The following is a 26,568-nucleotide window of genomic DNA, read 5'->3' as shown; positions in this document are numbered from 1 at the left end:
GACATTGCTTGGATAATTATTATAAATCTGCAACATAAATCGATTAACGTTTGTTATAAATGAATTATCTTGAAATCTAAATGACGCAACTTTCTATGCAAATATGGTTTACCAAACTATTACGCTTGAACTTGTTATAAATCGACAAAAACTCCAACGAAAAAAGAAAGTTGATAGCGGGTTTTGTGTTTATGGTGTCTATGAAATGTTTGTCTAACAAATTAGATTTAGGTTAAATCACGAAATCAAGGTAATTTTTTAATGTATAAATCAAGTAACTATTTTTAAGTTACTTTTCACGGAAAGGGTAAAAATAAATAAGAACAAAATTAAATTTAATATATATTTACTACAAATAAAAGAAATTATTTTTGATCTAAATATATAAAAATATATCTTTGTTTTAATTTGAATACTTTGTTTTGTTTATTTAGAAACTTAAAAAACATTTTACATGTTGTTCCATTAAATGTATTTTAATAAATAATTTTCAATTTTTGAAGAAGTTGTTTTTTTTGAAGTTCTATTCTAATTCACTGTAATTTTTTGTAATTAAGTTTTATAGTTTTAAATCCTTGACAAGTAACAATTTTTTCCCTGCTTTGCATAACTTCAGTAAAAATAACTACCTTTTTTAGTTTTGCGTTGATGTACTTTGCAATTTTTTACATAAAATGACTTAAATTTCCAGTTGAAGTAAACATGTTTTAAAAATTTTTCTATTTTATTATCAAGTAATTTTAACAATTTTGTTTCTTCTTTGAAGTAAGTACCATCAATACACACCAATCTTTCATCACCAAACAAATCAATAAATAAATACTTATTTTTTGATGCAATATTGTTCATGCAATTTATAAACAAAAGAGTTCCAAGTAAACTACCCTGTAAAATCCCTATATCACATAATAATCCACTAGATTCTTCATTCTTGATTTTGACTACTTGAGTTCTGATTGTTTATTAGTTTATTAGATTGTCTATAATTAAATTTATAAGTGTATTTTTAACCTTGTAGCATATTTTTCTTAAGAATTTTTCTGTTTATTGTTTAATTGTTTTTTCTGTTTATGGTCAAGCATTACTGTTATAACAAACATTTTGTTATTGCTTAGTTTCATTTCATTTTTTTTATTTCTTATTTTTATTAAAGTTGTTATATTGGTTTGTTTATTTGTTTTTATTATACCCATAAGATTTATACTAAAAACATATTTTTTACCACTCTTTTATATATTATTTTGCTATACCTGCATATGAAGAAGTCTTTAACCAGTTACGGTGAATAGATTAATTGTTATCAACTTATCAATTTCTTCTTTCCTATTTCAATGGTAGAGGTGTAGTGGTAGAGTGCTCGCCTCATAAGCAAGAAGTTCCGAGTTCGATCCCCACCATGTTCCTGGTGATACTGCACTTAACTTATTTCTCCCCACTGTGGTCTTGTTTGTTAAGGTTCTTGTTTTGGAGTTATAGAGTTAAGAAAAGGTTGCAATCTGAAATAATAACACCTTTTAACTATTAAGGCTTTATCTATCATATGTCACTAAATCAATACAATAGAAATTTTTAAATAATAATTAATAGCACAGCAATTCTAAAGAAAGATATTAAGTCATTATAAGTTCATAACATTTATAAATGATTCATAACATTCTTCCAATCAATAAAATTATTTGTCTCAAAACCATACCTTTGGAGTGTTCTCCGGTTTTATTGAGATCATCTTAAAAGATGGCTAGTTTTCACTTGTGGATGAGTTTCAATATTAGATTCTGGATCAAGCAAACTTTCTTCATCTATACTTGGGGTTTTATTGGGTTGCAAGCTCAGGCCTTGTTACGAGTAATAAAACAGTTAATACAAACAGTTTTTTTTTCCTCACTATAACTAAAGTTACAACTAAAATTCAAATTCCTATTTGAAAAATCTTTTTTTTTTTTAAATATGAACTAAATTTTATTTTGAAAAAAATCTTTTTTTTTTAAAAAACGTAAATTAATAATTGTTTATTTTCTTATAATTTTACAGTTGGTTTTTGGTTATTTTATTAACTGTTAATAATTTTTATCTTATTTATTTTGTGAACTCTTTTTATTAATGTTTTTAAACAATAAATAGTTTTTTTATTATTTATCAGTTACCGATAACATATTCATGATCATAATTTATTTTCATAAATTAAACGAACGTCATTAAAACTTTTGTTTATTGTTAATTCAATAACGAACGTTATTGAATTAACAATAAACAAAATATCTTATTAATAAAATATTTACTTCAAAATAAATTGTCCATTTTTTAAACTATTATGACAAAAGATAATATTTATACTTAAAAGGAATTTATATATTTAATTCCTTAAGATAAAACTTAAAACACTTTATTTTCTTTAACTAATTTTTAACAACAACAAAAAAATTATTAAACAAACTGTTTCTTTAACAAATAATCTATTAGTTTACAATGCGGTTAAATGCTTTTACTAGCAACTTTATTTCTTCTGAACAAACGTCACATTAACGACATCAAAAGATAATTTAAATATTCTAAAAGATAAAAGTTTTTGCGTAGCGCAAAACTGCTGAACGCGTAGGCAAATCACCTTTTTGCAGGCAAAATGTGAACTGCATAACGCTTCTTAACAAGGCCTGCAAGCTATACTTTGTGTCAATAGTACTATTGTCAGCGATTTCTGTATTTGAATGAGGAGTTTTACTATCTTCTAATGGCGCTAAGTCTTTAATAGATACAGTAGATTTGTCCGTTTTGAAATTTATGTGAGAATACTGTTGTTCTGCCTCTATCAAAATAAAGAGCAAATCAAGTGTAAAACATCCTATAGCACGGTTTCCCAGTTTTTGACTGGTAGCTATTTTAAATTTAGAACTAATGTCATTGGTTTTAATATTATTCCATTAAAGCGCTCTACATGTCCATTTACTCTGGGATTATAAGGCATCATTCTGCTCATAGCAACTCCTCTAGTATGCAAGAAAGTATCTTCAGATATTATAGAGCTACCTCTGTCAGAATAAACATTAGCAGGCATGCCACACAAAGTAAATTCTTAAAACACTTTGATACTGAAAAAGAAGAAGTATCAAAGCAAGGAAAAGCAAATGGAAATCATGATTATTTGTCAATAACTGTAAAGATAAAACTATTTTTAGTTGATGTTGGAAGTGGGTTTATAAAATCTATATTAAATCTATACCAATGGTTGGGTTGCTTTTATAAGGTAAGCAGTAGGTGGTTCGCAGGCTTGGTTTGGGGAGCGGGTGCGTACTCTATATCTGATCCCGCATATAATATTTAGTTGCAACAACATGGCCACGACTTTTTAGATGTTTCAAGAACATTTCAAAAAGCGCAAAAAAAAACTTAACTTGATGGGAGACAACTACTAAAATAACTAACTAAAAAAAGAAATGAGTTCTTAATAAAAAAAACTAAACTAAAACAAAATAAATTACGTTTAGATTAAATTATTTCTAAACTTCTTTCTTTTATAATTTTTTTATAAAATTAAGCTACACTTTTATAAAAAGTAACAACTTACTATTAATGATCATTTAGTAAAGAAACAAACATTCTTCAATTAATCAAAGTGTATAATATAATTCTTTATTTAAGTATTTATGTTTTATTTCCACAAGATTCTAATAAAACTAACGGTAGTTGAGTTATATAGTAAATAAAGGAGTAAATATATTTTTATAACCATTTCATGCTTTGCATAGTTTGCAGTATATAATATAAGTTTAAAATACTTAAAACAATTCTTCTTATGAAAGACAAACAAAAGTTATAATTAAATTGTTGCCTTACTATAAAAATATTATAACGACCATTTCTTTTAACAATGTCTTTACAATGCAATGCGCCAGACTTCTGAAACAGCCGTCTAGAATGATCAGTTTCCAAACTCCCCAAGTGCTGAGACAAGTTGTGTTTATATTAAAGAAAATGTTTAAAAAAAATGTTTGGGCTAAATTTTTTTGATTAAAACTAAATAACGAATGCACGCCATTCATTTTAAAATTCATGTTTTAGTGAAAGCTCACTGTCTACAATTTTTTTTGGTTCTTGGAGTCTGTATAATGTTAGCCACAATCTGCAGAATTGATAATTTATTTCATGCGTGTTTAATTCATAAGGCGAGTTAAATGGTTCTATAATTTTGTTATTTAGTAATTTCTTATTTTCGAATTAGGAGCTATTGTAGAAGAATTAGGAGGTAATGTTCCTCCAAAAGGTATTGTTATGTTGCTATGCTGTTTCATAAAAGCTTGACCAAGAATAACATCAGCACTTAAGTCGGGTAATATTGATAAGGTAATATCTGCATATTTCTGATTTTGAAAAGTAGTATTTACTTTACAATAGCCTTGATTTTTCGACTTGAAATCGGACAATGTCATTGATATGCTCCCAAAACTTTTTGTATATAGGATTTGATACTTATTGACAATATATTTGTTGATAAAGTTGTCTGAGCTTCCAGTGTCTGTTAATGCAGAAAAGATTTCTCCAATAATTTCCACCTTCCGAATTGCATGTGAGCGGCAGTGAGGGGCCCCAGCTTTTATGATAATTGTATAATATATTGTCAAACTGAGTTATAGCTAATAATCTATTCGATTTACATACTTTAGCAAAATGACTTTTTTTTTGACAAGAGAGATGTTAGAACACAATAAACTCATAATGTTTATAAATGATTCTTAATGGAGCAGCCTTGATTGTCAAGGTTCATGTTTTGGAGTTAAAGAGTTAAGAAAGGGTTACAACCACAACTTAAGTAGCCTCCTCGACTCTAGTGGCCTTCTCAGCCATGGGGAGGTGAATTAACATTAAAAAAATATATGTATCATACATAGACAGGAATGGGATGTGATCATCCTTTTGGCATTTTCTTTTCAATAATTTAATTTCACTTTTTAGTGTTTAAGTAAAATTTGTTCATTTATTAAACAATCATTAAAAGTAATTTGTAAAAGCGTTTTGAGTAACTTCGATAAAGTATTTCAAAAGATAAGTCTTAAAGTAATTTATCTCAAATGCAATTAAAAACGTAACAAAAAGTAATTTTTGCTTCGAGTTTCAGTTTTATTAAAGCTTATATATTTTTTTTTTGTAAGGAATTGTTTTTCTTTTTTTTTTAGTCTTTTTAATATTTTCTCCTCCTCTCTCCAAAATTTCTCCAAACTTGTTCTCGTCATGATTACATATATTTTTAACATTTTATTATTGTTGTCTTTTGATATTTTGATCAGTATTGTTATATTAATCAAGGATGCGGAGTTTTAAAATAACTCCTGCTTTAAATCTCTATTTTTTCTTGGTCTCTAGTGTCCAGTAGCTCTAAAAGTGTTGAGTGATTTATGATCTGCAATTAAAAAAATATTTATGAGATTATGTGTCCTGGAGTCTTTGCCACCATTACACATAAAGACTCTCAGCCTGTTTGGGTTATTCCTCTAACCTAAGAGTCTTAATTTTTTCCCCAAAAGTAATTCATAAGCTTCTTTACGTTTTTAGAGCTCCTGGATACCAAAAACTAGGAAGAAATAATCATTTTGTGACTTTTAAATACAGAATTCTTTTTATGGCTCTGCATTCCTGATAATAATGTTGTTATTGTTGCTATTGTCTAGTCATTATTTTATTATTATTGTTATTGTTACTATTATTAGTTAATATGGTTAATAAGTAGTAAGGGATTGTCCATAAAGTGCGCTTGCTTTTATTTCAATCTCCTCCACCCCCACATTTCGCTATACGCTTTTTTGAGTACCCTCCACCTCCCTAAAAGTACCTAGGCTTTTTACCTACTTACCCAATATTTTTTGGTACTGTTTTTTTAATTTAATGTCTCCTTACTTTTATAATTGACCCACTGCCCTCCCATCTCATATACACCATTTGCGGACCTCCTCTTTCCCTCCGAGCGTACATACTTTATGGGCGGTCCCTAATAATAATACCTAATAGTAGTGCTATTATCAGGTATTATTATTAGTTTAATTGTTATAATTATTTTTCATTTAATCTTATTATTAGCATTATTATTATTATTGCTATTATTATTGTTGTTAATTATTTTTTACTATTACTGATATTATTATTATTATATTGTTAGTAACATCATTAGTCTATTACAACATCATTAGTATATTTATTTTATTATTTCATTACAATTATTTTGAGTAATTGCAGGTTGTTACAGTCTTGCATGTTCTAACTTCTAATATTTAAAAATGAAAGTATTCAATGTTGCAGGAACAAAGGATTTTTCTTCTTTGTTAACTGTATGAATTAAGTTAATCTTCATGATCACTTTGATCATCAATATTAAAATGCTTATATAATTTATATAGGTTTATATTTTAACATAACTTATATACATATATAACTTATACAATATAAGCCTTCCCATAAAATTATCAATATTGTGGTTATTTTGACATTTTGACATAAAAAAAAAATTGATAGGCTGTGTCAAATTTCCTTCAGATTTTCCTAAAAAAGTTTAGGACTTTATACCTCTTATTGTATCTTTACTTATTTTAACCATAAGGTTTGTTTTATTCTTAATTGATGGATTTCTAAAGTACAACAATGTATACAACTGTTTAAACAAAAACATTTTTCTTTTTTTATTCAATTCAACTCAAATTTTTTTCAATCTATAGAACAAGTAATCTTAAAATATATTTACTTTGTTAAAATATTAGATTTGAACAAAAAATTTGAGCTCTATTGTTAAAAGCATTGTAAGTTAATTTTTGTGCAGCACTTTATTTAATTTTTATTTTGCTATTATGATTCCTTTTTATAAATTTAAAATCACTTGATGTTTAGAAGTTTGTGAGTGCAGAATATAATTCCTGTTACATTGTTATATCTGAAAGTTTTAGGTGAACCATATTTTTTCAAAATATTTTTAAAACCAAAAATTATGCTTAAATATTTATTTGACAGCAATTATTATTATCAGATAATATTGATACTACAATATGATATTGATATATCAGATAATATGATTTTCAGATAACATGATTTAGACAAAACTTTTATTTTAACCCTCCAAAATAGATTCTTGTTGATTACCTAAACTTATAAAAATCAAAAAAGTAATGTTTTGTTAATTAACCTAATAAAAGTTTCAGTAATGTCTTTCAAAAATAGGTGTTTCAAATACTTCAATATTTAGAGAAGCATTTAAAATTATTTTTGAAAATCTTAATCTGTTGCTTTTAAAATGTGACTTTTAGCTTCTTTTTTGTAATTCATTTGTTGATATTTTTATGAGTTTGTTTATTATAAAATTCTTTGACAATTGACAAAATTAATAATTATGCTCAAAATTACTAATGTTGAACACTAATATTGCATACATAAATTGGCTTTAATAACCTAACTAAAAAATATTTGAAGTCAAGAGTTCTTTCTTTTCATCGGTTTCTGCTTTTTTTATTTCTTTCTTTTCATCGGTTTCTGCTTTTTTTATTTAACTCACTTTATTATTATAAATTTTTACAAATGTTAAATTTTTCTGAATTGTAATTAAAAAAATAAATTTGATTTGTTTCTCAAGAATAATATACTTTTAACACAAGAAGTTCATTCAACATTATTATTAAAAAGTTCAATTTAAATAATTTAATACTTTTTTGATATTCAACTAATAATTCAAAAAATAAACATAATTATTAACAGTGTGTATTCTATGTGTGTGTGTTTGTGTTTGTGTGTGTGTGTGTGTGTGTGTGTGTGTGTGTGTGTGTGTGTGTGTGTGTGTGTATGTATATATATATATATATATATATATATATATATATATATATATATATATATATATATATATATATATATATGTATATTTAACATTTAAAGATATATATATATTTAACATTTAAAGATATATATATATTTAACATTTAAAGATATATATATATAATATATATTTAACATTTAAAGTTATATATATATATATATATATATATATATATATATATATATATATTATATATTATATATATATTTAACATTTAAAGTTATATATTATATATATATATATATATATTTAACATTTAAAGTTATATATATATTATATATATATATTTAACATTTAAAGTTATATATATATATATATATATATTATATATATATAATATATATATATATATTTAACATTTAAAGTTATATATATATATATATATATATATATATATATATATATATATATATATATATATATATATAATATATATATAACTTTTAATGTTATATATCATCTTTGATGTTTTTTTAGAAATATTTAAAAATGTTGTGTATGTGATTTACTTAAAAAAAAGTAAATTTAAATTTACCATTTTCAAAATGAACAAGGATTTAAGGATTTATAAATAATACAGAAATTTTAAAAATAGTTGAATTACATTAACTCTTGTTGTATGAAAACTACTGATCTTTCCAATAGCATCCAATATGCAATCAATATTAATAATTCATTGGTAAAGGAAAAGCTATTCATTTTTTTATTTAAAGATTTTTTCATTATAAAGTTTCTCATGTAAGTTCTCAAGTATTTTCAAATTAAATATTTGTTTACAAAATTTTGATAATTTTTTTGTATATAATCAGTTATAATATAGTATATTAAATAAAATCTATTTTTATATCATCCAATTTTATCATTTAATTTTTGTTGATTGTTGTTTGTTTTTTTATGAATAAAGTTTTTTCAATTTTTATAGTTCATTTACATAGTTTGTTGTCATAGAAATAGTTTAGGTAGCAAATCTTATCATTTTATATTTTTTTGATCACAATTAATTTTTTACCATGACCACAATTAATAGCTACAGATGATAAGTTTGAATAATTCTTTTCTATACTATTTTTTTTAACTTGTTTACCTTTATTTACTTTTGACCATTTTTCATAACCATTTTCTACATTTATCTTTATATTTGTATATTTATATATAGTTATTTATATTCCTAGTTTTTAAATATAATAAAATTTAAATATTAAACCATTAAAGCAGCATAGCTTCACAAAAGTCATGTTTTACAATTTAATTAATTTATATTTATTTTTTCATTAGGATTTCAATAAATAAATTGATTTTAAAATTGATTTTAAAATCAATTTTATTATTTTAATTAATTTTATTATATAACTTTGACAAAAAAGAGTTGTTTAACGTTTTTTCAAAAATAACAAAAAAACGTTGACAGGGTGTTAGTCAGTTAAATGGCACCACATATAACGCAGAATTCCCAATGGGTTTTCAAAAATTCGATAACCTTGAAGAAATAAGACAATTTTAGCCCCAATATTTTTAAAATTCCCAATATTTTTAAAACAATAACAATAAATATTCCCAATATCATAAAAACGCAGTAAAAAAATATTCCTGGCTATTGGCTGGTTTATTGCATCTGTCTCAATGCAAAGCTTTAAAAGTAACAGCATTAGTTGCTTCTACAAAATCTAAATCAATTACAATAAGCAGAGCCTATGATGTTTTTGATGTTGACTGATTCCAAGTAATAAAATTTTATTGAAAAATTTTAAAAATTTTTCTTTTGACTTTCTTTCAAAAATTAAGATAAAAAATAGATATTCCTTTAATTTTTAAAAGGAATTAGATTAACCCAAACGCCTCTGGCTTTTTAAAACAAGTATTAAGCATAAAGGCCACTACAGTCAAGGCTGCTTTAGTTGTGGTTACACTACACCAAGGCCATGAAGGCCACTACAGTTAAGTAGGCTGCTTTAGTTGTGGTTACAACCCTTTCTTAACTATGTAACTTCGAAACACGAACCTTGACAAATAAGGACGCTGCGCAGAAAAACATGTTGAGCGCGGTACTACCAGGAGCGTGGCGGGGATCAAAAGTTATATAATATACATAAAACAGGTATGAACCAAGATGAGCATGCTGCTGGAGCATTATAGGCACCAAAAAATAAATTTTTTTTAATGTAAAGTTTTATAAAAATAAAAAGTATAGGTAAAAATATAGTATGTGTTCAAATGGTCCAATACATAACAAACTGTTTATTTCTACTGCTAATTCAAATTTCTCAAATATTATATGTTATTTGACTGAAGTTGTAATAGTTCAGCTTGTTGTTGCCATTTTACTTGTTCTTTCCAATTCAGCTTTTAAAAACAAATAATTTCTACCAGAACTAGAGCAAGCTTGTGAAACAGATTATTTTTTCAATATGTTTATGTTGTGAATAAAACATTAGTTTTATTCACAACATCTCTTTAAGACCAGTTCTCTTTAAGACCACAAATCTCTTTAAGACCAGTTAAAGTATGCTAATACCTTTTGGTAACAGAGCTCAACTTCAGAATCACCTTTTTCCATATTAGTTTCAGTTAAGACGCCAATCCATTACTTATCAGCATAGATACTACTGCTACATAACTTTGATAAAAAGCGATTGAAATATATCTTTTTATTCATTATTGTGTATTTATTGTCTGTACTACACCATGTTATCTTCAAGATATTTAAATTGATAAAAGTTATTAGTAAAATGTAGTTGTTACACCATTGTACCTTTCTTTTTGTTTTTCATGTTGCATGTGTCTAATCCTTAGATGTAAATAAAGTTAACAACTTTGATTTTGTCAATAAAATATTTATGCATGTCTTCTAATGTGAGAGTTCTTGGCTAAAAAGTTCACGCGACTGTAAGGCCAAAATTTACTCTCTAGTTGGCATATATTGTAAAAGCTTTTATAATTTTTGTACAGTCCTGCACAACCATTAGTGAATAAATGTAAATTTGTATACATAGTTCATATTATGGGTAATGTGATCTTTATCAAATCAGTAAGAAGTTTGTTTTATGTATACCTTTATCGCCCTAATGGTATATTATAAATAGATGTAAAGAATGTTGAATGTGAGTGTTCCAGTGATAGCTTTGTAATTTTTTTTTAATTTGGTATCTTGGGCTACAAGAGCATTAGTTTTCTGCAAAGTCGCCAATGATAATGCCTGATTGATCCATATTTTCTTGAGTTGACTAAGATAAAGTTATTGAGAGTGAGCAATAAAAGAATCAGCTTTTCAAAGCAAAATACTAGTTGTTCAATGAAAATTAATATAATATAGTGTTGCACAATCTGTAGTTTGCCAAATCTTCAAATTCTTGGAAGTTCTCATACTAATATGTGGTCGTGGTTTTTTAGCAAGACAATCAACACTGCAAGTATGCATTCTTTATTTTTCACGGGGCAAACAGTTTTTGAATATAAATCCAGTTATAGTTCCAATTTGACTAAAATCACTTGAGACATAAAAGGTTTTTTAAGATTTTTTATATATGTTTAGGTAAAACCTTAATACAATAAGTAGTAACAATCCTTTTTTGTGAATCAAATTAGTCTATATTTGCATTGTATTCTGAAACTGCAAAGTTATTTTGTACTTCAACTTTCGGGTTCGAGTGTAAGAAGTTGAACTATAGCTGTTTTAAAATAAACTATTTGTTGTATGTTCACTTTACTTATATATATTTGTTAGAATTAATTTTTTTAAATTAAACTTATGTAAAAAAACAAATAACATTGAATATTTTTTTAATAATGTATAATAATAAAACAATTTTACTTTAAGATATTGTAATTTTTGAAAAGAAAAAGTAATAGTAATTAATTGAAAATTATTTTTAGTCATAATTTGGTGTACTTTTTGTTTATTTGTTTGTTTATTGTTTGTAATTAACAGTACAATAGTCTATAGGATCAAAATAAATTAGAATATAATTTTTTTTAGTTAAAGTATCAATGTTGTAAATGGTGCTGCATCACATACAAACATCATAAAGTATGTTTTATTTTGTTTTCATGATCATTATTATTCTAACAACGTGATTGTTGTTATTGTTCGATAATGGTTAATATAAAGTTTTATGTAGAAACTTATCAGATTGTATAGCAGCGCTTAAAATAAAAGTCGGTTGAGGAAATATCACCCAACAGTTAGTCTAGAATTGTAAAGAATATCACCCATAATCAATTCTGGCAAATTGATTTTGGGTGATTTTTTTTTTTTCCTAAAATTTAATTGCCGAGTACTGCAAGTCAAACTTTTATAATAAAGTTTAAGTTATTATTATTTGCACAAAAATTATATTGAGTAGGGGAAAGAGGGGAGCATTTATTTTCTATTTGATTTAAATTTCCCACAAAATTTGGCACTTGAAGGATCGTCTATCATTTCTTGTCCATTTGGATAAAATTTAAGACGTGTTTAGTTAAATTAGCATTTGTTTAAAGAAAATTAAAAAATACATCTAAAGGTAAGATTTTTTTGTTTTAAGTAGTGATCGACCAAAACAAAAACAAACAAAAATTTTAACATTCTTTGAAAAAGAATGCTTAAAATCCCTGAACCTTTTATGATCACCGAGTTATAGCAAAAAAAACTATTACATATATCTAAGCAATTACCATGTAACATAATTTGATAAAAACTATAATATGTCAAGACATTTCAATAATTAAAGTTAATAATTGATATATTTTCTTTGCAGAATACATTTTTTTTCATGTTTTCTGGCAAAAGTCTGTTTCTTTCATTTGAAAGAATGTCTCTATGCAAAATCTGCAATTTGAAAATATCTTTTAACTTGGGTAGATGTTGGTGGAGGTGTAAGGAATTTCTTTGCTACTTTTGCCAAACCAAACTTTGCTTTTAATGTTGTTCTCTAATATAGATCTATGAAACTTCAGACCTTCTTCGGAGTTTGAATCAATTTTTGAGATATTGTCAACCCAACCAGGCATTGTAAATTGCAACATTTCAGTCCTCTGCCATTTTGATTTAATGTCAAATAAGGGTGTTGTTCTTTTTTTAATTGTAATAGGCTCAACTTGATCTGAAGTTGGTATATTTTCAGGACTGCTGGTAGTTGTGAGTATTGCTTTTTCTGTTAGGAGATTTTTTAGAGTAAGCTGTGGGTGTCGGCTTCTTAAATGTAATGAAAGTCCACTAAGTGATTGAAGTTTAGGATTGTGCAATCCACAAGATATTTTCAAATTGCAGATTTTGCATATTGCGTATTTGGAATCACTGGCTGTCACGGTAAAATGAATCTACAAATCGCTTTTTATAGATTATTTTCCATTGTAAAATTTAGCACTGAGAAACTTTTGATGAAATTATTGATTTGGGTTACTTCACTTAAATGTTAATTCATTTTAAGAATGATTTGAGAATAGTAATTTAAAACTAGTATGTAAAGTGATTTCAATTAAAATTTCTACAATTGTTATAATTAAAAATTGATTTACTAACAAACGATTACAATTAGGAAATCGTCATGATCCCATTCTAAATTAAAAAAAAGTTATCTAAACTTAAAAAAAATTTTATAAAAGTTTTGGTTCATTTCGGTTGCAGTTTGAACCAAAATTTCGGCCGAATCAGGAAAAGTAAAAAATTTTTGAAGCAGAAATTTTGGTTTCGGCCAAAATTTTGGCCGAAGCCGAAAGTTTCCGTTCACTAGTTTTAATTACTTTCGTAAATTTTGTTTAAAATGATGTTTTGTCAACATCTTTTTTTGTGACTTCAAATATTGTAAAATTAACAAAAATTGTTGTTTCTAACCTACAAACTCAAATAGTTTCTTTACAAATATATTTCTCTGACTTGGTGTACTTGGGAGCATTCGTCCGCCTATATTGGGTGAGCAATCGGCCGTGGCTAAATGCTTCTTTTATGTTTTAAAATATTTTTTTTAGTTTTAGATATGCCTCGAAAACGAATTTTGAAAACCAACAGGAACCAAATAGATGAAAATAGCATCAAAGCAAGCAATTATTGGTCATTTTAATGTGTCATACTCCGAGTGAGAGGCTGCTAGGTCCTATGGTATAAAGAGATCCACATTACAAAAAAAATATTAGAAAAAAATACCAAAGAAGAGTGTTAGTGAAGAAATTTACAAAATTTGAGTGACTCTGGCAATGAAAGTGAACAAGAATTGCCAAGATATGTAAACAAGTATACCAATAGACAAGTATTTACAACAGAACAGTAATCTGAGCTAGAAGCTTATATTAAAAGACGCTCTGATTTAAATTATAAACTTACATATGTTCGTATTGAAAAGTTGGTCTATGAGTATGCTTCTGTTTTGCCTAATTGCAAAATTTCTCTGAAGTGGCAACAAAAAAGGCAAGCAAAGGACGGATGGCAATGAGGGTTTATGGTATGTCACCCAACATTATCTTTAAGAAAGCCAGAAAGTACAAGCTTGAGTAGAAGCACCGGTTTCAATAGATTTAAAGTGGATCATTTTTTCAAAATCCTGAGAAAGGCACTGGAACAGTGCACATTTGCCCCTGAAAGAATATTTAATCTTGATGAGACCAGCATAACAACCGTAATGAAACCAGTGAAAGTTGTTTCTACTACTGGAAAAAAACAAGTTTCACAAGCTGCCTCAGCTGAAAGAAGAGAATTAATCACCTTTGTGGGAATTATTAGTGCATCTGGACAAAGCTTGCCTCTTGTTTATGTTTTTAATTTTTGTTGCATTGCATTTAATGACTGCATGGTGTCTGTTCCTGGGAAAACAATAACTGTTTATATAAGAGTTTAAATAATGCTTATATAAGAGCTTTTACAAGTGAAAACATTGTAAGTAGTTTCAAAAACCCTGGCGTTTGGGCAATGAACTGCTTGGTTTTTACTGATGCAGATTTTGCTTCAAGTGCAATTACAGACCAACCCTAACGTGAAACCTTACAAAACTGTAAGAAAATAATGAAGGCCTAGCTGAAAATCATAAAATTTTGCTAATCACACCATTGTGCAGTGGTTATCAAAAATAAAATGATTCTAAGCATTAAACCAAAATAACGCCAGAATCAATAAGACCTTTCCCCAAGGCAATTAGAAAAGTAACTAAACGTAAATGGGCGCCAGGCATTTCAAGAATTTATACTGACAGAGAAAGAGAAAGAACGACTTGAAAAAAATGAACAAGAGAAAATGAAAAAGATGAGCTATAAAAGAAATATTTTTAATAAATTAAATGCAAAGAAAAACAAGCTACCGAGAAAAAAAATTGAGAATAACAAACCAGTCAGATTCGTTATTCAGCGAAAGTGATGTTTTATCCCTTCATGACAATTCTGATGACTATTTGAGTGATAATTTGGAAAATATTGAAAAGGTCTGTTAGGGAGGATCTTAATAATGGGGATTTTGTTTTAGTAAGATTTAAAACCAAAACTAAATTGGTACATTTTGTTGGCCAAATTTTAATTTTGGTACATTTTGTTGGCCAAATTTTTGTCATCGCAAATAAGCACTTTTTTTTTTTTTTTGTCATCATTACTTAGCTAATGGATCCTAAAAGTAAATACTGTTAGAAAAATTATTACTTCTGAACTTGAAAAGTTTATGCAAAAATATGTTAAGCAGCTGAATGCTCCCCTCTTTCCCCTATTCAAAAAAATTGAGTGCTTTTGATGAGTGTCAACAGTATTGTGAACTTTAAGCAGTTTTAAGTCCTGAAAATCTGTTTTTAAAAAATAAGAAAAATAAAATTGTAAGTTAACGTTTCCTTAACAGTCCAAACGTTTAGAAATGCTGAGAGTATAAGATTAATAAAAAAAAAGCATTGTTTTACAGCCATAACAGTTTCAGCAAAATAAAATTGTTTCAAGTAAGAAATTCTACCAAATTAGAAATCATAATAAGCAGATAAAAACTGTAATTTAGTATTTTAGTTAAAGATATAAAAGTATCAAAACTAACATTTTGAACATAAAATTTGTAATAACTTAATATGTTAATTATATTATAACTTATTGTTAGTATAATAAATTAATTTGTTGTATATTATTATTTTGAAAATAATTATTTATTATGTAGGAATATTTATGTAAATTTTGAATATGCTTTTGTGCTGCACTCCCTAAGTAAAAATTCAAACATATGTCGCTAGAGTGCTTCGTAAAACAGCAATTTTTAAAATTGCTTTTTCTCACCCATAATTGTATTCTATAAAATAAAATAACACAGGACTTAAATCATAGATAAAACATGATTGTGTCAAATGTCAAGAAAACAAACAAATATTTTTTATATTTTAAAAACTGGATATTCTATTTAAACTTGTTTTGCTGTAATTGCCGAGCATTGAAAAAATAAAAGTTGGATTCTTCAAAGATAATAGCATTAAAAAGTTATCTTTTGTTTAAAAATTATCAAATTAAAAAAAAAAAAACTTCAAAAATTGTAGTATTCAGGTTCCCCAAGGGGAGGAAAGGGGGCCAAAAAAATCTTAAAATTTTCTTTTTCCCAATTAACTATCAACTTTCAAAGATTAACTGAAGATTTTGCTTTACCATATTTTAACTTGTATTTTAAATAGTTTTTTTGTTGCGAAATTGCGTGACCAGTTAAATTTAAATCCTTTTCCCCTATAAAATGTTTTCCTTTCAGATGCTTTATCTAAAATAATGGCTTTGAATGAATAATGTTTGTAAAACCTTTTAATTTAGAATGTCACCACGTACAGAAGTACTCTTTTATATGTAAGTTTATACATTTTAAAATATTCAGTAATATTTTAAAAGTATTAAAGGTTATAGGAGTGACTATGATACTTATAAATACTGCACATATGTATATAATATATTGCATATATGTATATAATAGTGGTAAAAGTTAAAATCTGTATTAATTCTCAAAAAACATTAATAATCTTTAAATTTCTTGATATTTTTAATAGTTATTTTATAAAATATTTATGCTATTTTTTACTCACTTTAAATTGGTATTCTTGGTCACCTCAGAAAATAAGTCAATGCAAATGACTTCATAACTCCAAAGTGACATTTAGTTCATTGTTTAAAACCTTAGTTCAGGAAAAAAACTGCTATTAAGTTCCTTTTTTAAAAAAACCTGAATTACCATTTTATTTTTCATTGATAATTGTAAACTAGTAATAAATAAAAACAGACATTTTATTTTTCAATAAACAATTTTTATTCTATAGTCCATCATTTCACTTTATTATATTTTTGGGCTGTTAATTTTTTGAACCATGATCCTGCAAAAGCCTAATATGGAATTAATTATTAATATAAATAAAGTTGGCTTATTTTTAATGTAAAACTTTCTGGTTATTATTATATTTTGGTTATATTGCTATTATTACACTAGTGTCATCATTGTGGTAATTGTTGTAAAGTTATTATTTTGGACAGTATATCTATATATTAGAAAAAGAAGAAGATCAAGACAATTAAGGGAGGCACGTGTAAGCTTTTTTTTTTAAAACTTCACATTAAAACTTTGCATTCTTAGATTTGTATTATTTGTTGTGTATATATATATATGTATATATATATATATATATATATATATATATATATATATATATATATATATATATATATATATATATATATATGTATATATATATATATATATATATACATATATATATAATATATATATATATATATATACATATATATATAATATATATATATATATATATATATATATACATATATATATAATATATATATATATATATATATATATATATATATATATACATATATATACAGCATATATATATATATTGGTTGAGTAAAGGCTAGAGATGGTGTCTCGATAAAAATACTCATCTTGGGCAGATGCTAAATGCATCCGGCTACTGTCTTGTAGAAGGCCTTTTAGGCAAAGACTTAAGGGGTAAACAGATTCTATCTGTTGATCAGTCTCGCACCCCTTCTTCATCTATTAGGCTGGGGCAGATGTATTTTTAATACATTGTTTCCAGTTTAGCATGTTGAATGCTGGATCTTCTTGACTCAATGCATAGGTTTTGCTTGTGTCTCTGTTTTTATGACTAGGCAACTCATTCTATTATCTCCTAATGAGGGTAGAGTTCTAAAACTCGGTTTTATGGTTCTGAGGCTGGCTGGTAGTCAGGTTTCCTGTACACTGTGGTAGCCTCAGAGAGGCTGATTCCATCAACAGCTGAAAGATATCAAAGTATTAACAGTGCCATGTTGCGCATGGATGGTGTCCCTGTTTGTACTTTTGGTGTGCATTGCGGAGGCTACATTTGGATCCCTTTGTTACAGCTTAGGGTTTATTAGTAGTAATGAGGCAATTGCTTGGGCTATTAAACAGTGTTCTGAGTACTATCTATGCTTTGAGTCAAGTTCTTCAATCAAATTTAAAAATGAATAAAGTACCAAAAGCTATAAAACACAAAAAACCATCATCATCACCAAGTTCTCTAAACCTATCATTCACTAATATTCGTGATCATCGAAGTAACTTTTCTTCTAAGTCTTATCTCTTGCAAAGTTCACCAGACCTACTTGCTCTTTGTGAGACTAATTTGAGTTCAGCTGTCTCATCTTGTGATCTTAGTGTTGATGGTTATCTTCCTTTAATTCGTAAAGACTCCAATAGTCACATGCCTGGGCATTTACATTTGTAAGAATTCACCCATTTGTCATAAAACTAGGTTTGAATCAACAGCCAATTCTTTTATGTGCTTTCGTTTAGCACCACTTCACTCTATCGCATTTCTCTTTGTTCTATATTGCTCTCCTTCATCTCAAGACTGCACTTTTTTTGATGTTATTTCTGATCATATTGACCAAGCCCTCTGTCTTTATCCATCAGCTAATATAGTTGTAGGTGACTTTAATGCTCACCACTCTAAATGGCTTGGCTCTAGTGTCAGTGATTCTGCAGGCATTAAAGCTCATTGCTTTTGCCTTTCTCATTCCCTAACTCAAATAGTCAACTTTCCGACTCGCTTTTCAGACAACCCGGATCATTTACTTTCTCTACTCGACTTATGTTATGTTTCTGATCCTAGTCAGTGCTCAGTTTCTCCACATTCACCCTTAGGTGCTTCTGATCACAGTTTGATCTCTCTAAAACTAATATCTCATTCTTCTTCATCACCTGAATCCCCCTATTGTTGTACCTCTTACAACTACAGTAAAACTGACTGGGATTCTTTCCGTAATTTTCTTCGTGATGGCCCTTGGGTAGAATTCTTTTGTCTTCCTGTCGACAAATGTGCTTCGTACATAACTTTATGAATTCAGGCTGGCATGGGATCTTTTGTTCCCTCTCGATGATTCCAGGTCAAGCCTCACTCTCCCCCATGGTTTTCCTCACACTGTGCTGCTGCGATTGCCAATCGAAACTGTTACTTCCATATTTATCAGCAAAACAACTCTCCAGAAAACAGATGTCTGTTTATTACTGTTATTAAAAAGGTTTTGTCTAATGCCAAAGCCCGCTATTCTCAGGTTATGAAATCTCGTATCTCATCTCAAAAATTAGGCTCTCGTGACTTCTGGAGAATCTTTAATAGTATTAATAATAAGGGCAAATCTTTAATTCCTCCTCTCTTGTATGGTTCAGACTTTGTCTACTCACCTAAAGACAAAGCTGAATTGTTTGCTAAAAACTTTTCATCAATATCATCTCTTGATTCCACTAGTTGCATTCTACCTGATATTGCCAACAAACAGGTTGATCCATTGCTTGACATTTGTATTACTCCAGCTTCTGTATCTAAAGTGATTTCCTGTCTAGACTCTTCTACAGCTTGTGGCCCAGACAACATACCTGTTATTGTCTTACAGAAGTGTTCTCTGGAGCTGTCGTCTATACTCTCAAAACTATTCCACAAGTGCTTATCAGAGTCTTGCTTTCCAGCCTGCTGGAAAGCGGCATCTGTTATCCCTATCTTCAAAAATTCTGGAGAGCGATCTGATTTGTCTAACTACTGTCCCATAAGTCTTCTTCCTATCATAAGCAAGGTTTTTGAATCTTTAATTAACAATCACTTAATTTCTCATCTTGAACCTAATAACTTACTTTCTGACCATCAATATAGATTTTGATCTTCTCGTTCTACAGCTGATTTGCTAACAGTATTAACTGATAGGTTTTATCGTGCATTAGATAAAGGTGGATAGGTTAAGGCCATCGCTCTTGACATTTCAAAAGTTTTTGATAAAGTTTAACATGCTGGTCTTCTCCATAAGCTTTCTTCTTATGGTGTATCTGGCAACATCTTTAAGATTATTGAATCCTTCCTTTCCAATCGTAGCATACAAGTTGTCCTCGATGAACAGCACTCTTCTTCTTATTCTGTAACTTTAGGGGTTTCTCAAGGTTCTATCCTTGGCCGTATACTCCTTTTAATTTACATTAATGATCTTCCTGATATTCTCACATCTAAGGTGGGATTGTTTGCTGGCAATACTACCATTTATTCTTGTCGTGATAAGAAACCAACACTCTCTGATTGCTTGGAGGGGGCATTTGGTCTTGAAAAAGATCTCACTTCTGCTACAGCATGGGGCTCACAGTGGCTGGTGAACTTCAATACAGATAAAACTCAATTCTTTTCAGCCAATCGTTATCACAATAATTTAGATCTTCCTATATTTATGAACGGTGATGTACTCGATGAGTCATCTACTCTTCATCTTCTAGGATTAACTCTTACTTCCAATCTTTCTTGGAAACCATATATCAAATCAGTTGTAAAATTAGCATCTGTTAAGGTTGCATCTCTTTATTGAGCTCGACACTTTCTTACTTCGGATTCTATTCTCTATCTCTATAAATCTCAAATCCGGCCTTGTATGGAATACTGTTGCCATATCTGGGGTGGATCTTCTAATGATGCCCTTTCTCTTTTAGACAAGGTGCAAACATAGTTGGACCTGCTCTTGCAGCCAACCTCCAACCATTATCACATCGTCGTAATTTTGCTTCTCTTTCTCTTTTCTACAAATACTATAACGGGCACTGCTCTAAAGATCTAGCATCTCTTGTGCCATCTACTAAAATTCATTCTCATGTTACTCATCATTCAATTAAATCTTATCTATTTTCTGTGACTGTTCCTAAGTGCTCCAAAAACGCTTATTCGTCTAAATTTTTTCCTCGAACATCAGCTCTTTGGAATTCGCTTCCTTCATCTTGCTTTCCTGATTCATATAATTTGCAATCCTTTAAGTCGTCCGTCAATGGTTATTTTGCTCTACAATCTTCATCTTTTCTCTTCCAGTAACTTCCAACTTTAATTAGTGGCTACTTGCAGCCTTGTTGGAAACGAAGATGTTTAAAAAATATATATATGTGTGTGTGTGTATATATATATATATATATATATATATATATATATATATATATATATATATATATATATATATATATATATATATACAGTGTCTCAAAAAATTATCCGACCAAACACTTTTTAAAATATTTTTCCTAAAAAAAGTGCTGTATTTTCGTAAATTTAGACTTTTTTGGTAAACTCTAGATTAATAAAAATAAAAGGACATGTTTTTAAATAGATTTTCTTTATTTCAATGTAAAATATGAATCACAAAGTTTTCAGTCTTTAAATAAATGAACTTAGGTCGTTTTTTTATTGTCAAAAAAATATTCGACCAAACGCATTATTTGTTCCATAATAAATTATTATATAACAAAACAATTATTTTAATACTTTGTTGGGCCTCCCTTTGCTTGGATTACAGCTTCTAGACGTCTGGGCATTGATTCAACTAAAGATTTTGTTTCTTCTGATTGAATCTTTTCCCAGGCTTCTTCAATTGCCACTTTGAGGTTTTCTTTTTTGGAAAATGACCGATCTTCAATTTTTCGGTCTACAATTTCCCACAAATGTTCAATGGGATTAAGGTCCGGTGATTGTGCAGGCCATTCCAAGACCTCAACATTATTTTCAGCAAACCACTCCTTTGTTTTAGTGGCACAATGCTTGGGATCGTTATCTTGCTGAAATGTAAAATCAGATCCTAGCCGAAGTTTTTGAGCAGATGACTTCATATTTTGCTTTAATATGTTTCTGTATTGCACCTGATCCATTATAGTATCAATAAATTGGAGTTTTCCAACACCCTTCCAAGCCACAGGATCTTTTTCCAGAACCTTAACGGCATGTTTTTGAACTTCTTAGCAAACTCCAATCTTCTTTTCATGTGTTTCTTACTCAAATATGGTTTATTACGCACAAGTCGTCCTTGAAATCCCTGGTCTCGGATATGATTTCTGATTGACTGTTGGGATAATTTGATTCCATAATTCTCTTCAGCTTGCTCAGCCAGTTTTCGAGCAGAAATGAAGCGATTTTTCTTGACTTGTATAATTAAGTTTCTATCAAAACTCTTAGAAGTCTTTTTTTTGCGACCCTGGCCTTCTTTTGTGGATGTTGTTCCGATCAAATTATACTTCTTCATTATGTCGGATACTGTATTATGCGGAATTCCAGTCTCTTGCTGCACCTGACAATAGGTTTTACCTGATTGACTAGATCGACAGCTAAATTTCTCTGAGAAACAGTCCAGTGACGTTTACCTCCAACCATTTTACTTAAAAAAACATTAAACCTTTTTTTTATACAAAACTTTTTTTTTACAAAAAAACAGTTTTTTGTTATCAATTTCATTAATTGTATAAAAATTTGCTAAAATATTTCAACAAATTTCACATAAAATTAATTAAACTTACATAAATATGGCTTGGTTGGATAATTTTTTTACAAGCTTATTCAGTACTAAGTTTCTTTTAGGTCAAATAATAAACCAACTGAAGCATGAATCAAATATAATGAACGCTTAATAACATACTATTCCCAATAGAATTAAAATGACAGACAAAATAAGTATCGCTATTCATTGTTTTTAGTATAATTTAGAGCGTAAACATTTTTTATTGGGACTTTTTTGGTCTGATAATTTTTTGAGACACTGTATATATATATATATATATATATATATATATATATATATATATATATATATATATATATATATATATATATATATATATATATATATATATATATATACAAGAAAAGTATAATATATTTGTATATGTGTATACATATTATATTAGGTAACCAAAAAAGTTCGTGCGGTTTTTGGTAATTGAATTGTTTTTAGCATTTTTTACAACACCCACATCGCACAAGGCAAGTAGCTTTGTTGCGTAATAGAACGCGTGTGTCACGCGCAGTTGCTGCATATATAGTGTAGGCTTGTAACAAGCTTACAGGAAAAGTTTTGTGTAAAGAAAGGATGGCAACCCAACCAACGATTATTCAATCTTGCTTACTTTACGAGTTCAAACTTGGAAGGAATGCAACACAAGCGGCCAAAAACATCTGCACAGCATTTGGAGAAGGTACAGTAAGTGAACGCACAGCACAGAAGTGGTTTCAGCGATTCTCTTCGGGAGATGAGTCCATCGAAGACCTGCCGCGTTCTGGACGCCCATTGTTGGTTGATGAGGATGAACTGAAGGACGCTGTCGAGTCTGACTCCAGCCAAACTTGCCAAGAACTTGCAGTGAGGTTTGCTGTGAGTGTTGAAACCATCCGCCTGCATCTGCATGCGATTGGGAATTGAAAGAGTTGGTGGGTTCCGCACAAATTGTCGATCGACAACAAGAAGCAACGGCTTACGATCTGCACATCACTCTTACCACGCCACAATGTTGAGCCTTTTCTTGATCGTTTATTGACATGCGACGAAAAATGGATTGTGTACAACAATACCAAGCGTTGCTACCATTGGTTGTCCCCCGATGACCCCATCCCAAAGACACCCAAGCCCAATCTCCACGAGCGGAAGGTTTTGCTCTGCATTTGGTGGACTACAGCTGGTGTGGTGCATTACAAGCTGCTCCCAACAGGCCAAACCATTACTGGACTGGTCTACTCAGCACAGCTGCAACGAGTTCACGACCTGTTACTTGTAAAGCAGCCTGCACTGGTGCACAAGAGAGGAGTTCTGCTTCTCCACGACAACGCTAGACCGCACACCGCTCGCGTGACTCAGGACAAGCTCCAAAGCCTTGGTTGGGAGAGTTTGCCTCATCCACCATACTCGCCAGACCTCTCCCCTACTGATTTCCATTTTTTCCTTTCCCTGGGAAATCATTTAAAAGGACAGCAGTTCTGAGACCAGGACGCGGTTGAAATGGAGTTGAAAGCTTTTATAGACTCAAAGGACCGAGAATTTTTTAGAAGTGGAATAAATAAGCTTGTTTTACGTTGGGAAAAGGTTTTAGATGCTAATGGTGACTATTTTGATGAATAAATGTACTTACTTTTGTCGTTTTGTGTGTTTTTATTATATACGGAAAAACCGCACGAACTTTTTTGGTTACCTGATACATATTTATTATATATGTATATATATCTGGTAATTGAACTGGCCTGGGCATTAAATTTACTTTATTTTCTTTCATCTATGCTTTTGCTGTATGAGCTGTGTGGGCAGGCACCAAATCTTGTTGAAATTGCCACCATTTGTTTCAATCAATCAGCATTTCCACTGATGAAACCATGCAGTTCTCTAGCGTCTCTTTATATCTATGTTGGTTGATATGACCTGTATAAATGTTACACTCTCTATATTCTCTGTTGAATATAAAGCAAAACTGTCGCCGCCACTTTTCAACCTCGGTACAACAAAGCGATTGCTATACTTCTCAGATTTAAATCTTTTAACAAGAACTTTGTTTTTTCTATTTATTACTTCAAAGTTTCTTTTATCAGTAAAAATTACTTGCTTCTACTTCTCCAAAGACCACTCGATTCTCTCCTTACACCACCTAAACCTTGTGAGTCGATCTCTAGCCGTCAACATAGGTTTTCTAACTGTTGCATAGACATTTTTTTTCCTTAGTAAAATGTTTCTAAGTGTATTTGACGAAATACGGTTTTCACCGTTTTCGTTGAATGCGTCTGTGAGTTGACGATAACTTAACATCGGATTCAATTTACTTTACAAAATGTAAGACTACAGTAGTTTCTTTTAGCCTTCCTGATCCGGCATTGTGTTGGATGCCACCTGTTGTTTTTAATGTCTTTCAAGTATATCTGACGCAATTCTTTGAAATTTTTAATTTTCTTGCTATTTCTCTATTACTGATCATTGAGCCATCATTCATACCTATTATTTACCACTTTGTTGCTTTGCTTACTGCTTTTCGACCCATTTCTATGTATATTTACTTTTAGGTTTTATTAAATTATTTAAAAAGCCTTTAAACGTGACTAAACTGGTCATCGTAATAAATTTTATCCAACTTATTAAAGGAAGTTGTCAAACAAACATAAATAATTAAAATAATTATGAATAACAGTTGGGTTGACATAAAAGTAGAACGGAAGTCAATTAAAAAGTTTGTGCGCCTAGTTTTTTTTACAATATTTTCCGGTATGTTTTTTTGTATTCCTTTGAAAAAAATAAATTATTAAAAAAAAGTAAATATATATGAACTTGTTAATGACATGTTAGTTGTAGAGAAATAATTTTCCTGTCGTTCAAAAAAAAATTAAGTCTTTAAAATATATGGATGGGATTTTACGATGTTTTGAAAAAGAAAATGTACTCAATTTTTTACTGCGTCTATTTTTCTTTTGAAAGCACTGTATATATGTATTATATTTTTCATATATATATATATATATATATATATATATATATATATATATATATATATATATATATATATATATACATACGCACGCACAATATTTGTCTATATAAAGTTAGTTATTTTTATAAACTTTTTAAACATATAATTTAGGCTGTGGACATTTGTTATGAAGAGCTTCCTGCAGTACCGCAACCTGCCTACGTTTTTAGCGGCTTATCTCCTGAAGATATAAGACAAGTAATTCTTATCGAATCCTTACCAGGATATCAGCATAATGATCCTTATAAAGTAAACGCTCCTCCTCCAAAATATGGCGAATCGTTTTGCTCAAACGCACTTGACTTTGAAATAAGCGAACCCTCAACGCGAAGGTTAACAGTAGATGCGTATATACAGAACGTGGAAACTAGTGAAATATCTCAGCTATTAGAAAATGAAGAAGATGATTATGTATGCATGTCACATACCACGTAAAACACATCGCGGTGAACCGCGTATTGTTTGAAGTTTTTGCAATCAATTCAATTTATAGCACATAAATTTAGTTGATCATTTCCAAATTTTATACTTATCGACATTTCAAATAATATTTTTGTCACTTTTGCGTCAAAAGCAATTTAAATCCTACGTAATATAATTACGTAATTTTTCTAGTTTATATTTGAAAAGAGCTTTTATTTTGTAAACATATAAACTTATTAGATGATTTAAATGCTTTTCATAAATTCTTCTTGTAATTGATACTAATTGATAATTCTCATTTAATGTGTTTTCAAGTGATAAAAAGATGAATTTAATATATTGGCGTGCAGGTAGCAGATGTAAATTTTTAAAAAAATCAAGTTTTCAAAATTTATAGCAGTTATAAAAAATTGTCAATCAATTTATTTTTTGCTTGACTCTTTTGTGTGTATACATTTGTAAATATGTTTTTTATTTGAAATAATCTTTTTCGGTAATTTTTTATTTTTAGTAGTAATTTTTTTAATAAGTGGTGTTCGGTGTAGTGATTTATTTTGTAATTTCT

The 26,568-nt window shown here is 28.8% G+C and overlaps 1 protein-coding gene across 3 annotated transcripts; it reads left to right on the top strand.

Moving 5' to 3' along the window:
• Window positions 1-93: 93 nt before the first annotated feature.
• On the top strand, window positions 94-26,500 carry LOC105848436 (uncharacterized). 3 transcript variants are annotated; one of them, XM_065820638.1, is made up of 5 exons: window positions 94-250; window positions 11,817-11,867; window positions 16,562-16,594; window positions 17,226-17,316; window positions 25,692-26,500. In XM_065820638.1, exons 3-5 carry the CDS (start codon window positions 16,563-16,565, stop codon window positions 26,013-26,015), a joined length of 447 nt encoding a protein of 148 aa, XP_065676710.1. In that variant the 5' UTR covers window positions 94-250; window positions 11,817-11,867; window position 16,562; the 3' UTR covers window positions 26,016-26,500. The 3 variants fall into 3 exon arrangements, with proteins under 3 accessions (XP_065676710.1, XP_065676708.1, XP_065676709.1); XM_065820636.1 differs by having other exon boundaries at window positions 95-250; window positions 17,226-17,322; XM_065820637.1 differs by lacking the exon at window positions 94-250 and adding an exon at window positions 8,559-8,581 and having other exon boundaries at window positions 17,226-17,322.
• The last annotated feature ends 68 nt before the right edge of the window (window positions 26,501-26,568 follow it).

This window comes from Hydra vulgaris, chromosome 15, assembly GCF_038396675.1.
Source record: "Hydra vulgaris chromosome 15, alternate assembly HydraT2T_AEP".
NCBI lineage: Eukaryota > Metazoa > Cnidaria > Hydrozoa > Anthoathecata > Hydridae > Hydra > Hydra vulgaris.
This window is presented reverse-complemented; position numbering and strand designations above follow the sequence as displayed.

Excerpts from the sequence above, each read along its gene's own strand:
- LOC105848436 (XM_065820636.1), top strand. The coding sequence starts at position 16,563 with ATGTCACCACGTACAGAAGTACTCTTTTATAT. Across the intron at positions 16,595-17,225 it reads ACAGAAGTACTCTTTTATAT|TGTCATCATTGTGGTAATTG; the intron begins GTAAGTTTATAC and ends TTATTACACTAG. Across the intron at positions 17,323-25,691 it reads GACAATTAAGGGAGGCACGT|GCTGTGGACATTTGTTATGA; the intron begins GTAAGCTTTTTT and ends CATATAATTTAG.